The sequence below is a fragment of the Botryllus schlosseri genome, chromosome 14 (genome assembly GCF_051294905.1).
Source record: "Botryllus schlosseri isolate E-star chromosome 14, Bs_hap1, whole genome shotgun sequence".
NCBI lineage: Eukaryota > Metazoa > Chordata > Ascidiacea > Stolidobranchia > Styelidae > Botryllus > Botryllus schlosseri.
In genome coordinates, this window is record NC_137249.1 from 15,899,740 (window position 1) to 15,915,569 (window position 15,830).

A 15,830-nucleotide genomic window follows, 5' to 3' on the forward strand; every position below is an offset into this window, starting at 1 on the left:
CACACAATATCTGTAGCATTCCTTGGAGTCGGAGTTGGGGATCGAGGCACATACTGACTGGAGTCGAAGTCGGAGTTTGATAAAATGCTCCGACTCCGACTCCAAGGAGTGCTACATGTATTCTGTGACTACGGCTTCAAGAAGAAAGAACTCCGAATCAGATGTTACCGAAACGAGCGGCGACAGCTGCAGAAGTCGTTTTCGAGCCATCACACAGTTGATTTCTTTCTATGACTATAGTTTTCATAATCCCTGTGAACTATACATGTCTAAAAAATGTAATAGATTTAGCGGGGGTCAGGGATATCTAGAACTTCTGGATGTCCTAGATTCTAGATATCCTTGGTCGGGAGTAGGGCTGGGCACAATGATTCGAGTACTCGAATCTGAATCGAGTATTAATCCTAATGATTCGAGTCGAGTAGTAAAAGGTGACTTTTTTCGAGTACTGAAATCCTGCGCTCCATGTCAATAAGAGTAAATTTATCTACAAAAATTATAACTCGATACCATTTTCCACTCTGGAAGCCTTGAAACTTCGATTGCTCGTATGACAGCATACGTTACACGTATTGCAATGCTACAAATTACCTTTACATGGTGTACGACAGGCTTTATATTATTTGTGGTAGGCTAAAAGTTCATATTTGAATTTTGGCATCTCCCAAACTGATGTGACGTCATAATAAGTGATACTCGATTACTCGACTCGACTCGAAGCAATAATACTCGATTCAGAATCGAATCACTCAGGTACTCGATTTTGCCCAGCCCTAGTCGGGAGTAGAAGGAACCGGCTCTGGGTTACCATTTGATACATTGACAGGGTTTGGATGCGAATTCACCTGCAGTATTCCATACTAGTCCGCGAAGGGACGGAACTAATTTGTAAAGGATAATTTGACGAATGTTATTGGATCGAATGAACTGATGCTGGTGTCGAAAAATGCTTCAGTTATTTTAGATAGGCCTAGCAGGGTCTTGTTAGTTGTTACCACTCTTTTAGGCATGATCCCTAATCCAAAGGTCACTTCCCCTGAATAAGTACTTCGGATCTATACATAAACAACCCCGGCCATTTTTACTTGTTAGGTGTAGTGTAGACGCAGTCTTTAAAAATTAGCTCCAACAGTCAGTGATTGGTCCCGCATCAGCGCATTTACCTACTTCAAGGTTGACCAAGCAAACCATGGAAATATTCGAAGCCGGATAGCGGTAGTCCGTTGATAAACGTAGGGACATTACAATTTAATGTTGTTGGTGGTTACATTTGATTCCTTGAAGACATGAAATTGAAAAGGTTCCTACTGAGATATTATCCGCCTGGAGTAATATTAGAATATGAACAATCTGGTACCGTGAAGACGAAGCCAATCGACTTGCTGGACTTGAAGCCCGACTCGGACGTTGGGAAAGTCGTTGACACTGTTTTCGCTTCGGAACCTCTTATCACGAAAGCTCGCCTTCCGCAAGTTCATCAGCTTATTGAAAGTAAGTAGTATTGTGTCAGTACAAACTTGTTAGCATCAACTTTCATTGGTGTGAAACTGGTATGATTTATATGCTATGGTGCTGATTCCATTTCACAATCTTCTGGGAATGATATTCCGAGTAACTATATTGCAGAATAACTATTTTCTTTTACCACCACCTATTAATATAATTTCTAATTGTTGTGAATATTTTATTTCATTGTAAATATCAGCTCATTCGGCTCTAAGTAATACACTTGTAAGTCTAATTCAATTAGCAATTGAGGACTTGCCTATCATAATAACCAACTGTGCTTCGGATATTAACATTTATTGAACTTACTATCACTTTATTAATAGGATTACTAGTAGACCTACTGCTACTGCAACTGCGACATGAATTAACACGGAACACCTATGTAAATACTGATCTATGTCTAACTGGTGTTGTATGTAAACACTAATTAATTTTCGTTAGCACTGCTTCTATAGTACATGCCATGGGCCTAAATCGCACGATCACAAAACTTCATCAACATGTATCTTCAATATTCCTCATCACTGTGTTATCAAACCTCTACCGTCAATTTGATTTAGCTATTTATTAAACAAAAACTGATTATCAGTAAATGTTAGGCTGAGCGAGATATAATTGATCTTTCTGTGATTGCCTATAGGAATGTGACTTATAAGACCATGTATTACGTAAACCCCGGTTCATACCCCAACAACCTGAAGGTACGTAGGTAGAACTAGCTTTGTAGCTTGGATTACCGTTTCGTGATCATGTCCTTCTTTGTATATTGCAACAAACTTATCACAATTTTTATCACGAAACCTTGACCAACGATACCATTCTCTCTTTTCAGAGCTGAAGTCGAAGTTATCACAGATACGCGATCATCAATTTTATTTGTTCAAAGTTCTTCGGGCGCATATTCTTCCACTCACAAATGTTTCCTTTAATAAATCGGGCTCTTGGTAACTTTGAAATTGCGTCGCGCCTCGAACTCGCTCGCTATGTTCGTCCATTTTATCTAGCTTCATCACGGGAAGCTATGACCGAACCTGTAAAGTGTGGAACACTTCCAGTGGTGAAGAACTCCAGACGTTGGAAGGACATCGAAATGTGGTTTACGCAATCGCTTTTAATAATCCTTATGGGTGGGTTGACGTTAAAAAAATATTCACTCCGTGTACGGTGAAATCTTGTTTTTACTTCTGAAAAAGATCGTTGACTTGTATCATCTTATAGACCACAGGTATTCCTAGTCATCATTTGCAATTTACATCCAAATTTTAGAGACAAAATAGCCACGGGCAGCTTCGATAAGACGTGTAAGCTTTGGAACGCCGAGACGGGCCAGTGCTATTTCACGTACCGGGGTCACACGTCTGAGATCGTGTGCTTGTCGTTCAATCCGCAGAGCACCATAATCGCCACTGGTTCGATGGACACGAAAGCAAAATTATGGGATATACAAACCGGGGCGGAACTATCGACCCTAGCGGTGAGTCAAGTGGCCCGTTGACCGTGCAATTGATAAGAGAACAAACGTGATCAGATTTGGTAAAATTTGACACGACTTTCTCCATCCTGTCTGGTGTCCAGTAGATATTATATTCTAGCAAAAATGTTTCGATGTTTTGGTAATTTTCTGGAACGTTTGTGTCAGTATTGTATTTGATCAGTCCGACTGAAAAGAGAAGAGCATTGGTGCCATTGATTGTCTAAAATCGAATTTTTATTATGCTACACAAAGATTGATTTTTTCTATTGTTTGAATGTGATCCTTCTGGTATTATTTCTGGATAAGCGGTGCAATAAAAGTTATAGGAATTGATGAACATGATTACGCCTCAAATCCTTTCTAATGCTAGTTGCAAATTATTCTGGTAGCGATTCCAAGTTTTTTTCTCAATTCATTGCGCGAACAAAAACTGCAACCACATTCTTTTGTTGCAGGGCCACTCTGCAGAAATCATATCGCTTTCATTCAACACAACGGGTGACAACCTGATAACCGGCAGCTTTGACCATACTGTGTCCCTGTGGGACGTGGAACTTGGCCGACGAGCTAATACTCTCATCGGTCACCGAGGCGAAGTCGCCACCGCGCAGTTCAATTGGGACTGTTCGCTCATAGTATCGGCATCAATGGACAAGACCTGCAAGGTAAGGATATTTCGCAAGTGATTTTTTATCTTTTAGTGCAGAGGTCTCAAATTAACATGTGCTCGTGGGCCGAGGCATCGATAATAGGGATATTCAATGAATAATTTCCAGCTATGCCTTATTTGACGGACGTTGCAGACAGACATTCCACAAACGGAAAAATCACATTTTCAAATATTTGAATTAAATTGTTTTTGTGCCTGACATAATTTTTTTAAGTAATGAGTTATAGTCCTGGACATCATGCGAAAGGATGCATCATGACCAGGAAAACTGCTGTCGGGTTATAATATTGCACCTAGTAGACCTTTGACGTGTCACAATTTGATGTAGAATATTTTAAAATCTACTGAAGATTGATCCGATATCAGAGTATTTGAGTGGTGTAGCCTAATCCTGGTTTTTTATGAAGTTGTGATAAGTATATAGGCTATTGTTACTGTCATTGCCAAAGTCAACTTAAATCAGAGTTAGATTTTGCCTTCGATTATTATTGAAACATATCAATGACAACTTGACTATAATCACTATTGAGCCATAGTACTAACATGGCTTCTTAACCTTTTTAGCTATCGTACCCCTTGTGCTTCCAATGAGATTTCTCGTAGCCCCTGTCCATTTTCAACACAATTTCTGATGGTACCTATATTAAAATCAGAAAGCCAATTCACATAAAATCACTCGTAGCGCAAAGACTATTTTCCAGTTGAATAAATTGACCAGGAAAATGTTCCACAGCATATAGGCCTAATTCCACAATGCATCTCGTACACCCTGTAATCCGATGGGGTCTGCGGCCCTGGTTAAGAACCCCTGGAATAGAAATGTCCAATCGGCGAATAATTCATTGGTGTTATAGCTGTAGAGCGTACTATACTACCTTACTCGCCACCGATAATAACATGGATAAAGAGAACAAACAACACCCAGCATGTTATCAACTATACGTCACAGGGGTCACAGAATGCCAATCGTTTACATAGTGACCTGATTAGATAGCTATATACGCTATGCAACGTAAGCTATGACCTTTTTATATACCGTATTGATATTACCCATGGCAGTTTCATAGATTGTTGTGTCCGTCGAATTACTAATCACCGTTGCGAGTCGCAAGTCCTTCTCTGATTTTAACGTTCGGCCCGACTCAACTCGAGTCATTTTTATTTAATCACCCAGTCAATCCAAAATCGAGTAATTTTACGAGAAGGTCGCACCAAACTTAATTCACAATTTTCAGTCACGAATCATCAACGGGTCATGTTTTATCATCAAGAAGTAAAAATGTGACATATAATAGCTGATCTTCTACCGCATGGTAGCTGCTAAAAGTGATCTGACAGTGAAGTTTGTTGAGGTTCCAGTGGTTTTTATAGTTGTTTTAGGGTGAAATTTAAGTTCTTATATCTAAAAAAGATTATATGGCACTTGAATATATTGTTGAATACTTGAAATTGCAAAATGCCGTCGCGGGCCGCACAAAATGCCTTCGCGGGCAGCATACGGCCCGCAGACCGCGTGTTTTGAGACCTATGTTGTAGTGGGTGTGATTGGTTAACAGGGCATATGTTTTAATTTCTAACTGCCATGGCTATTTTACACCAAATCAATTTTGTCATGTGTATAAATTTGCAACATTACGCTTTCTGCACTTCGGGGGATCTCTTGTCAAAGTTTGGCCCGTCTCACCAAAGAAAGGTCTACTCACTGGCAAGAAAACGAAGGCACAGATTTAAAAAGATTTAATATTTTCCAATCGGAATCGCTCTCCTGATAAAGGCTTTAAATCCAAGTTCGAATCGAAATCCACAATTCATTTCGTATCATTCCCGAACAGTTAAAGGACTCAATTTCATCCAAAATTCTAGTGTTAGTTAAGATTCCCAGGTTCATGTCCCACCGGCAGTATCTTTTCGTTTTTGACACATAGTTTCTTTCTTACGTATATCAGTTATGGGACATCAGAACCGGTAATTGTGTGGGAACACTGAGAGGACATGCAGACGAAGTCTTGGACGTTAGCTTCAATTATTCGGGCCAGCGAATCGCCAGCTCATCTGCTGATGGTGAGATCTGGTCTCGGCGAGAAGTGAACCTCGACAAATAGAAATACTCCGTTTACCTAGGCACGGGACGCTTGTATGATACTCGAACTCAAAAATGCATCTCGAAACTGGAAGGGCACGAGGGCGAAATTTCAAAGATATGTTTCAACCCACAAGGAAGTAGGATACTAACGGCCAGCTCTGATAAAACAGCTAGGCTTTGGGACGCTGCTACCGGTGAGCAACTAAATATTATGGATGGCCACCGAAATGCCATCACTTTTTCCATTCAACTGAGATTGTGAAATATCGGTAGATCCTACGGGTTTATCAATTAACGATAGCCTACTAGTGTTATAATATATGCCTGTAACATACTTGATGGAATATCATAATACGCAATCGGCAGTGACTATTATATTAATAAATAACTATGCTGTTTTACGGACAACAAAAATGTTTTATTTCTGCAAGCTATTTGGGACGTTATATATATTTATAAATAATAATACATATATATGTAAACAATATAGTTTATATATTGCTCCATTAGTACTGTGTTGCAGCGTGCAATAGCTTCTATTGGAGCAATCCCATTTTATGAAGTATAACTTAACATAGGATATGCCATACGGGATATATGCGACAACAGTTTTCATTCTGCACGCTGAAATTTGAAAAATTCATAATGAAAGCAATGAATTTGTATGTGCTGCATGTTCGCCAAGGTTCACTAATCAGTACCATATTGGTGTTGCAGCCGACTGTGCTAATTGCTCGTTATTCACAATCGCCATGCTTTGCTATCATTGGTCTTTCAGGGGAATATCAACAATCTTTGGAAGGGCACACTGATGATATCTTCAGTTGCGCGTTCAACTACGAAGGGGACACGATAATTACAGGCAGCAAGGACAACACATGCCGCATATGGAGATGAGATTCGTCGATCCATAACGGCTGGACAGCCGACGCAATTTCAAGGAAAGATCACCCACTAGAATTTCTACCGTACTATCTGGGTCGCATTTACCTCATCCATAGACAAGAAACTGGTGCTGCTGTAGGTGACGCACGTTTTAGTTTTCATGATAGCCGTCAAGTGCATTACGCGGCATACCATTTTCTGTAAATAATATTCACTGTGTGTAATTTGTCTTCATTCCCGAGCTTCCCATGCCTAACACTCTGGATTTGTGAAATGTAAATTTTGTAAAAAATACTGTATTTCGGTGTTTTCTCTCCATTGCACAATGAAAATAAAGCACTAGAGAGCTTTTTTGCGCTGTTACACGGTTACAGGGTAGTACTCGGTAGGTTCTCATCTGCGGACGATGGGTGTGCGATTCTCGACTGGTACAGTCACCTCCAATCTGTAACTGGTGCTGTTACAGGTGAGGCGGGCCTCCACTTTTGCAAACTTTTCACTTCGTCGATTTCTGCTTGTTTTCGTCGTTCAGCTTCAAGAATTGAATATGGCTTCCTGAATGATTTGTGTTCTCGCGTCAAATGTGAACGGAAGTACAAACTGGCATATATACTTACACTGGGACATTAGGAAGAGGCTGGAGAGGGATAAATGTGTCGGCTTTTTCGAGCTTCATACCCCTGTCAAAAGTGACTGCACAATAAGGCTGTTCAAAAACAATTTTTTATTTCAAATTCCACTGCCTACGTGATAAAATTAATATGATGACTAAAACAACGCTGCACACCAAATTTGGCTCGATTTCAACCAGTAGAAGCGAGATTTTTTCTGTCTACCCCAGAAAATGGTTAGGCTGTCAGTAGAGATGATGCACACCAAATTCGGCTCAATTCCAACCACTAGAAGCAAAGTTATTGCAGTAGCAAAATTTCTAATCCCATGATTTTGTAATAAAATAATTGAAGAGTTAGCCACCGTAAATACTATTTTGTTTTGAAAAATAAAACCTGTTTCGAAGCCCTAAGAAAACACCCACACTACAATGATTAAATACTCACACTCGTGCAAAGATGGCTTTGAATCTTACCCGAAATGCACAACCGGCCGCGTTGACCCAAGTTTATGAAAATCTGGGGAATACTCTGGCGTTTTGTAGGATTTATCTCCCTGGGCGGCCATAGGGTATCCGTCTCTCGAATCGTACACTTCTCCTCTATGACCGAATCGAATAAAATCCGACAATTCCGTATTCGTCGTCTGGCTCTTTTTGTGGACCCCATCAAAAACGGTTACTTTCCCAACACTGTAAGCTGCCGAAGTCCCGTGTGGTGGATAGAAAACATATTCCGTTTTGCTGCGCGAGTTGCAGTTGTTGGGGTAGCTGCGTAGTCGCTGAAGCGGTGGGTAAAATAAAGTGTCTTTCGGGCGGTCTCCGCTGCTCGGAGACGGTAGCCAACGAATTGATGAGCTATAATCGGGCCCACATCTGAATGAATACACAAAAAGTTACTGCATGTGACGCTGAATGAATCTGAATGGAGTCTACATCGATTTCTGAAGTATTGTTGCATTTCTCTTGGCAAAGGTAATCTGTGCCATTTCATATATGCATATTTCGCAGAGGTGGTCAGTAACAAAGTAGTGAAAGTATTTATACTTTCTCGAAGTAATCAAGTAGTATTTGTATACTTGCACCAGTGGTTTTGTATTTAAAATACTTCTACTTCACAGTTTTCATATTTTAGGCAAAACTAAGCTTAAAAAACTTACTTTTTACCTGCCTGAGAATGGTTGCCTCTACTTGCACATGAGTTTGAGTAGAAATTTATGACAGTAATTCTGCTAGAGAACCAACAATGACTCTTGAATACCTCTGGTAATCTGTCCGAATGTCAGGACATAATCCCAATTTAAGATAACTCAAGGGGAGGATCTATACTAAGATAAAATGCGCCATAACGACCAATACCGGCATTCATTATTTGACGTATAAATTATAAATGAATCCTAAGATCTCCACACAACCCAACCACTCAATAAATCACTGCAAATATGACCGTGAGTGTGTGATCATGCAGAAAGATCTGACAGAACTATAAAATATAGCGGTTGAGATTCCGGTTTGCATTGTTTGATACTACCTAGTCAACAGTCAATTAGCTATATTTGTCTGTGTTGTTGGCGGGTTCAAATGACAATGATGCATTATCTTTGCAAGTGACGAGAAATCAAACAAAGCCTACAGTTACAAATTAAAGGGGCGATCGCTCCCCCCAAATTTTTGGAAACTTTTCGTAAAATCAATAAATATAACAGCATTTATGTGACTGGAGAAGCAGATGAAAAACACTGAAATAATATCAATGGCAAAGAAGCAGAAATAGGATGCGTTTTACATACTCTGTATATGATACAGTTATGTGCTTTGCATGTGGTCTGTATGGCTTTTCTTCTCCTTTTCCATGTGGAATATAAGCTCTTCCTCGTTTCTTTTGACGCGCGATTTCGTTAGGATCTATTTCTGTAATCAATTTAGTTTTGTAACGTGTATTGCAGCATACATTCAGTCCTGTATAGGCAAGGCATATATGATACAGTACAGACATCAAAAGGCTATATAGAATAAGATAGCAGGATAAAAACACGCACAATAGATTTACAGTAACTAACCTGTGGATTCAGTCAACTGCATCATATCCGCGGCGTTGGAACCTTTACACGGCTGGTATAATTTTTAAATTAATGAAGATACATATTGATAATAATAGGAGTAATTAGATTATATACAAGAGCGATTATGAAATCTTGTCATTCCTCATACACTTTTGCAACCATAGCAACGTGCTGTTATTGATTGCATGCAGTTAACCATGAAATGTATAGACGCAAGAAAAATTCGACAAAATAAGAACATCGGAAGTGCGCTAATTTAAATCAGGGCCTTACTATTTTTTTCTGATTTATTGATCTATAATCATGCGTTATAATGACAAGGCAAAGGATGTGTACTAGAATTTTCCATGTCACTAGAGACAGCGCATCTCTAGTTACAACGGGGAATCCCCCGAACCAACGTTCGAATGGTTTTGGTTTCTCTAGCTTGAACAGAACATAGAAGACTAGAGTTGAAAGTGTTTTCAATAGATTCTGAGGAAATATGGTTCGTCTACATATAAAAAACGGGAACGAATCTCAATTTTTATATGATGTACCGGGATCGATAGAAATATCAGAGTTACTGCCGCAGCTGATACATATATATAATGCAAGACTGAAGGTTCAAAGAATCAGTTCTGGTGAGTATAGTGTTATATGAAATGCTATAGTTTTACTATGCTAGCCACTGTGCTCACTACTCTGGTGTCAAAATGCCGTAAATGTTTGCGACTTTCTAAATAAACGTAGGTGGCTTAATATGACTAATGGTCAATGGTATATCTGGGTTAGGACCCCAAAAGATCGATAATTGAAGTTGTGTCCTGGACGAAAAAATCAGGGAAAATTTGACAAAATTTCACGTGCTCTGCTTTGTTTTCAGAGTTGGAACTTCTCGCCAAACACGGCATCACATTACCACCAAATATGCAAGGACTTGCGGATGAACAAATAGATGAATTAAAATTGAAAGATGAATGGGCAGAAAAGTAAGATGGATTCTGATATCTCAGACTATCAGTGGGCGCTAGCTACAAATTATGCAACTAGGGGGCGCTATTGACTACAGAAAATTGTTTGAGAAAATTGTTTGAGAAAGTCCGTAAACTATACTAGCACTATTTGTGAACTAAAGTCACATTTATGAAGTGAGAATTATGGATATTAGAATATATATGTTCACGCCTTTCGTGATGGTTTGACACCTGGTTTGCAGCCTGTTGTATAAAAAAGTTTGCGAAACACTGGGTTAGATAATTTTGATAATTTAGTGGTCTGTTATCTTTGGATTTTACCGCATTGGGTCTATGACAAGTAGGTTCAGCACCGCTGATAAGACATCTCATTTGCTCGTGACCAGGCGAAATCATTTTGAAAAAAAATTGCACGCACTCTTTTCACTTGATTTCATTGGGTTCAGAAGTGCCCGTTTCGATGAAAAAATCTTGTTTTCAAGAATCAAATCATGATCAAGTGATTGCCATCTCACCGATATACTCCCAGGTGCATACCGAGCGGAGGTGCCGTATTTTGCAAAGACGAAATCGGCAGACGGAATGGCCAAGCCCCCAATGAGAAAATGGCGGAAGTTCTCACAAAAACTCTGAAAGACGCAAAGGCTAGAATCGATAAGGTGGAATTTCAATCTGGAAAATCTTACAGTATACTCATCGATTTCTGAAATTCTCAGAAACTCGTCGATGCCAACACGTGCATGACAAAGGAAATGGTGAAAGACGCTTTAGATCAGTTACGCGGCGCTGTAATGATAGTTTATCCCATGGGCTTGCCACCACACGATCCGATACAAATGGAACTGGAGAATAAGGAAGATCTGGCAGGTATTCAAGTACTTGAACTTGATATATTATTTATACCCATGTACTTGTGCTAAGACTTGTGGAGTGCCTGTGGAATAGCACAATGTTAGCCAGACCTGTATTAATGGTTCCTAGATCGAATGCCGAATATGTTGAATTACAAGTTTTGAAAGTTTTACATAATATATGCATCTAATGATTTGATGTATAGATGGAATCGGGCTGTATACATTAAGCCCGAAAGCTGCTATTGCAGCCTGATTCAAGTATGGCATTAGATCTTGGCTATTCGATAATATTGGTTAAAGCCATTCTCGAGTTATGTGCCTAGAATAGCTCAAGATTATATTGATGCTAATATGCGTTTCACATAATTATTTACAATTCCTACTCCGTCTTGAGAATTACGGCTCTATTTTAAAGTCCTCATTCTGCGGGGAATTTTTGCATGCATCAAAAGTTCAGAGCATCATGTAGATTAGTTAGCATTGGTAATCAAATTTAAATTAAAAAAAAATGCAGAAAATAGATACTCAGTTCCGAGTAGAGTCACTAATAGCAATTTCTGGAACATGTCAATGCTAATTCATGTGGAAGTAGAGAACCAAAGGTTTGAATAGTACATAAGTAGTTGTGTTTGATTCGTCCGAGGCGTTATATTTGTTGCAGTCAATCTCAGATGACTGCCTTAAAAATTCAAAGTCGAATCCTGGAGACTGATGAGTGATGACACTAAACAATAAACATAGGGGTAATCTTTGAAAATATAATCGGTTACCATGATACAGGTGGTATTTCATGGGCAAACTCATCTCAAACTGCTCTCTGCTTTTCAATATTTAAACGTAACAAGTGAGAAATTTTTTCCTAAAAACAATGTCAAGTGGAAGTATGTTAATAACATAGCCATACGAGAAAGTATTTCAAGTAGGCAATACCTACTTGGAAACTCCGACAAGTGACTGACTAACTCCGGACGGCTTTGACTGTATTTTAAAATACTTCTTGTTCCGAAAAAAAAAATCAGGTACTCAAGCGTCGATGCAGATCATCTCGGAAGACAAGGGAACACTGTGGTGGGCCGGCAAAGAGCTCTTGCCCGGAAAAAAGCTGGAAGACTACGTCGGCAAGAATGATAAAACCAAAATCGTAGCGAAGCTTCAGAAGAAAGGCACGGGACCGCCAGGACGAGAGCCAATTGTTACGGAAGATCAGAAGAAACAAATGATGCTACACGCGTACAGGAGGCAGGAAGAATTGAAGGTAAATAAAAATCCAAAGTTAATCGCTTCTATCAGCGATGTGGATTCAGTATTAAATGAGTAAAATAGTGAATGGGCTAAGACAGCGGTTCTCATCCGCTTTTCCGCGAACCGGTTACAGTCCGTGTCAAGTTTCCTGCCGGTACGTCCGAAAGGCAAGAAGTGGAACGCATTATTTAATTAATTACAGAAATGATTTACAAAATTTGTAACATATTTTTCAACGTGGTATCATAATAGTATACATGGTCTACTTTGGACTTTCCGCACACATCGCAATACTGCAAATGTTGTGTGCATATGTTTCAAAGTAGCCTGCCACTCGTATAAGACCAGTTATATATGTGTAAGCTAAGATGACTTTTTACCAAAACTCATTGCATTTCTACAGTACAGTTGAGCGACATTTGGTATTATAATAGAGGGGAGAAAACAGCAAATGTCTCAGTTCTTTCAAAAGAAACCGCACAATGAAAATCTAATATATGGTTTAAACGGGGTTTCGTTTGAAGAAAATTTTATATAAGCACACGACTAACAGCAAAAGGCAGCCTAAATGAAGTTTCCAATATTTACTTTCAAGCAGCATTTATTTGTCGTCGTAGTTACATTTATTGGTCTGCTAACTCAAAAAGGTTGAGGAACACTGGCTTAAGGCAATACCTGTTGGTCTGGTATTGTAGTAGAGATCTTAAGATGTGATTTAGGGAGACTTTCATTTGTAGATAGCTTACAATTCCTTTTGCTTCTCCCGTTTGAGTGGTTGTCTCAGTGTATCAGTGCTTAGTGATATGTCTAAACTTTTTTTGCTGGATGTCCTTCCTTCTTTAACTCTGCTAATCTTTCCGATGTCGGGGATGGCACTAGGTTCACTCGTGGTAGGCAGGGCTCTAGGGTCAGCCAGCATGGATGGAACATACAATCTGCAAGGTTGGAGGTTTTACCACTGAGCTACTGAGCTAAAATCACCAAATGCGTCAACTTAACCGAAGCAGTAATATTACTGGCGACAGCACCGTAACTTCCGCACCCCAAATCGCCCTAACTGGGGGGGGGGGCGAGCTCGAAGGGGGCCCAAAATTGTTTCGTGAATTAGCATAAATCATAGAGTATATTTTGAAAATTTATGCAATTTTTTCAAAATTTTTTTGCGCTCCGCGCGGATTCAGGTAGCTGGTTATCTTTATTATTGGGTATTGAGCCATTACCGCGCCACGACCCACTAAGACATACAATCAAGTTTTAGGCCATATAACATGCGACTCCAAGAAGTGTGCCAGAACGATCGGCACCGAGAAAACCTTGGCCGATAAGGTCTATGCCCTTACGCTGACCGAAGACTTCGTTATATATACAAAATACATATAGGTTTAATTGTTCATAGGCGCCTAAATGACTGGCGCCGAATGTTCCTGTCTTTGCAATCTGAACCTCACAAGACAAATACCATCCCGCTGGGAAAAATTTCATGCCAGTGATGAAATACCAATTTGAAATCGTGTGCGTCTCTTAGTTTAGAAGCCTACGTTTTGGCGATTCTATATTTTTTGATATAGCAGACTGGAAGTCACGAAATAACATCATGTAACGAAGTCATATCAACGAAGATGTTTAATTATTATTTACGGGCCCTCGCGTTTTCAAGACACTTCTCTCAGCTCTACCTGTAAATCTAAGGGTGGAGGCCAAAAATATAGATCAAATAATAAATCTGGCGATTTTGCACGTTGCTGGATTTTCTGCGGACCAGAAAGGTGGATTAGTAAGATTCTGCCACAACCAACTGAGTATAGACTGCTGCTTCTTGATCCTGGTCGCCACCAGGATTAAAGTCTCGATTAAGGTACACAAGCATATAAATTTGGCGAGGTTTGTAATAGTTAGGACATTGTAGATTGGAATTGCTTATCTGAGGTTCGTTATAAAGATAGTGAAGATTGCATGTTGACGATATTTTGTTAATTATTATTTACGGGCCCTCGCGTTATCAAGACACTTCTCTCAGCTCTACCTGTAGAGAGGACAATAAATTGATAGCATAATATATATGCAATCGCCGATCTGATTAACTGATTTTATCATAAATTATCGAAAATTTTCGCGCTTTGCGCTGACTTACAATACAGTACAGCTGATTTCGTGACAAACGCGAACAGCGTGAATGGGGGGGGGGGTCGTTTTATCATCCTATGGGAGCCCAAGACCAACGTTTTTTGGGGCCTGACGAGGTGCTGTTTCGTTCCTGCCAACGGGTATACGCCCGAAGATGTTTAATTATTATTGAGTCGTCCTACCTTTTCAAACACACCTCACTCAGCTCTACCGGCAAATCTGATTACGTGAGCAGAGAGAAGATAAAAATTGATAACAATATATATGCCATTCCCGATCATACTGACCGATTCAATCATGAATTCTAGAAATTTTCCACGCTTAGGCGATAAAAGCTGATTCACTAAACCAACTCCCAATGAATATGATAAATAGCGGTAAACAGTGTATCGGCGGAGGGGGGTCTGGGGGGCAAAGCCCCCCAGAAGTCCGGTCTATAACCCTATGGGGGGCCCAAGACCTAAGTTTTTTTGGGGGGCCTGACGAAGTGCTGTTACGGCCCTGACTGGCGACACTGGTAGAAAATATTTGCAATTTGACACTAGTATGTAGCTACTGATTTAGTGCAGAGGGCGAAGCTATATATATTTCGCCTCATATATCGTTTCAAACTGTCATACGTGAATGTGTTTATGCTTTCTTCTACATTATAGAAACTGGAGGAAACTGAAGATAATACACACATGAACTCAGCATGGGCTGATCCTAGCAGTCTAAAAAAACAATTTCAAGGCATGCAGAATATCAAGTGGGGGCCTCGTTAAATGGAATGTAAGAAAATGGACGATCTCTGATACCAGCTGCAAATGATGCCAAATAAGACCAGCAGATGACACGACGGCATTCAGAGACAAAGGACGATCTGATGCATTATTTATTGATGTATCGGGTTTTATTGTGTATATTGAATTGTTCCTTTTGCATTACAATGTTAAATCCTCAATAGTCATCCTGATGCGAACAGCCGACTATCAATTCATGTATTACATCGCGTTTAAGCTCAACAGTCAGACATTTAGGGAAGGATGATTCAGTATCGAATATTTCATCCAGAGAGGACGACGCTGGTACTGACTTTCTAAACCTGACGGGACATGTGATTAGGCCGTGAATTATTTGGAAAACAATGGAACAAATGCTGGTTGCTTTAACAACACTTCACTTGTCGATCACTTTAAGATGTGCGGGAATACCCTGTGTTGATACCCGGATATCATTCATTTGAATATCCGGGTACTTTCCAGTCGAATTCGGGGGGAAACACCGTCGCGTTTTCATGAAAATTTGTTGGATTTCGATCGAAAATGGTAAGGGATTTCCCAAAATTTGACTGGAAAGTACCCGGATATTAAGACTAACG

The 15,830-nt window shown here is 39.7% G+C and overlaps 3 protein-coding genes across 3 annotated transcripts; 2 read left to right on the top strand and 1 right to left on the bottom strand.

Annotated features, from left to right (window-relative positions):
- The first annotated feature begins 1,182 nt into the window (after nt 1-1,182).
- On the top strand, nt 1,183-6,972 carry LOC145454967 (uncharacterized). Its single transcript, XM_080332896.1, has 8 exons — nt 1,183-1,491; nt 2,342-2,453; nt 2,514-2,636; nt 2,776-2,983; nt 3,439-3,648; nt 5,600-5,714; nt 5,775-5,930; nt 6,515-6,972. The coding sequence occupies exons 1-8, from the start codon at nt 1,287-1,289 to the stop codon at nt 6,631-6,633; spliced, it is 1,248 nt and encodes a 415-aa protein (XP_080189022.1). The 5' UTR covers nt 1,183-1,286; the 3' UTR covers nt 6,634-6,972.
- LOC145454971 (spermatogenesis-associated serine-rich protein 1-like) lies at nt 6,902-9,451 on the bottom strand. Its single transcript, XM_080332899.1, has 5 exons — nt 9,292-9,451; nt 9,022-9,142; nt 7,709-8,107; nt 7,239-7,301; nt 6,902-7,176 (listed from the first exon to the last, which is right to left on the bottom strand). The coding sequence occupies exons 1-5, from the start codon at nt 9,314-9,316 to the stop codon at nt 7,056-7,058; spliced, it is 729 nt and encodes a 242-aa protein (XP_080189025.1). The 5' UTR covers nt 9,317-9,451; the 3' UTR covers nt 6,902-7,055.
- A 239-nt stretch (nt 9,452-9,690) lies between these two features.
- LOC145454968 (cilia- and flagella-associated protein 298-like) lies at nt 9,691-15,413 on the top strand. The gene is made up of 6 exons (XM_080332897.1): nt 9,691-9,917; nt 10,160-10,265; nt 10,780-10,909; nt 10,967-11,117; nt 12,124-12,359; nt 15,124-15,413. The coding sequence occupies exons 1-6, from the start codon at nt 9,779-9,781 to the stop codon at nt 15,232-15,234; spliced, it is 873 nt and encodes a 290-aa protein (XP_080189023.1). The 5' UTR covers nt 9,691-9,778; the 3' UTR covers nt 15,235-15,413.
- Nucleotides 15,414-15,830: the final 417 nt, after the last annotated feature.

Bases quoted from the DNA above. Each gene is read 5' to 3' on its own strand.
- LOC145454968 (XM_080332897.1), top strand. From the start codon at position 9,779: ATGGTTCGTCTACATATAAAAAACGGGAACGAATCTCAATTTTTATAT. The intron at 10,266-10,779 runs GTAAGATGGATT...ATATACTCCCAG, and splicing joins AAAGATGAATGGGCAGAAAA to GTGCATACCGAGCGGAGGTG. The intron at 11,118-12,123 runs GTATTCAAGTAC...AAAAAAAATCAG, and splicing joins GAATAAGGAAGATCTGGCAG to GTACTCAAGCGTCGATGCAG.
- LOC145454971 (XM_080332899.1), bottom strand. From the start codon at position 9,316: ATGATGCAGTTGACTGAATCCACAG. The intron at 9,143-9,291 runs GTTAGTTACTGT...AATTGATTACAG, and splicing joins GCAGTTGACTGAATCCACAG to AAATAGATCCTAACGAAATC. The intron at 7,177-7,238 runs GTAAGTATATAT...CAAATCATTCAG, and splicing joins CCTCTTCCTAATGTCCCAGT to GAAGCCATATTCAATTCTTG.
- LOC145454967 (XM_080332896.1), top strand. From the start codon at position 1,287: ATGAAATTGAAAAGGTTCCTACTGAGATATTATCCGCCTGGAGTAATA. The intron at 1,492-2,341 runs GTAAGTAGTATT...CTCTCTTTTCAG, and splicing joins AGTTCATCAGCTTATTGAAA to AGCTGAAGTCGAAGTTATCA. The intron at 2,454-2,513 runs GTAACTTTGAAA...CATTTTATCTAG, and splicing joins TTTAATAAATCGGGCTCTTG to CTTCATCACGGGAAGCTATG.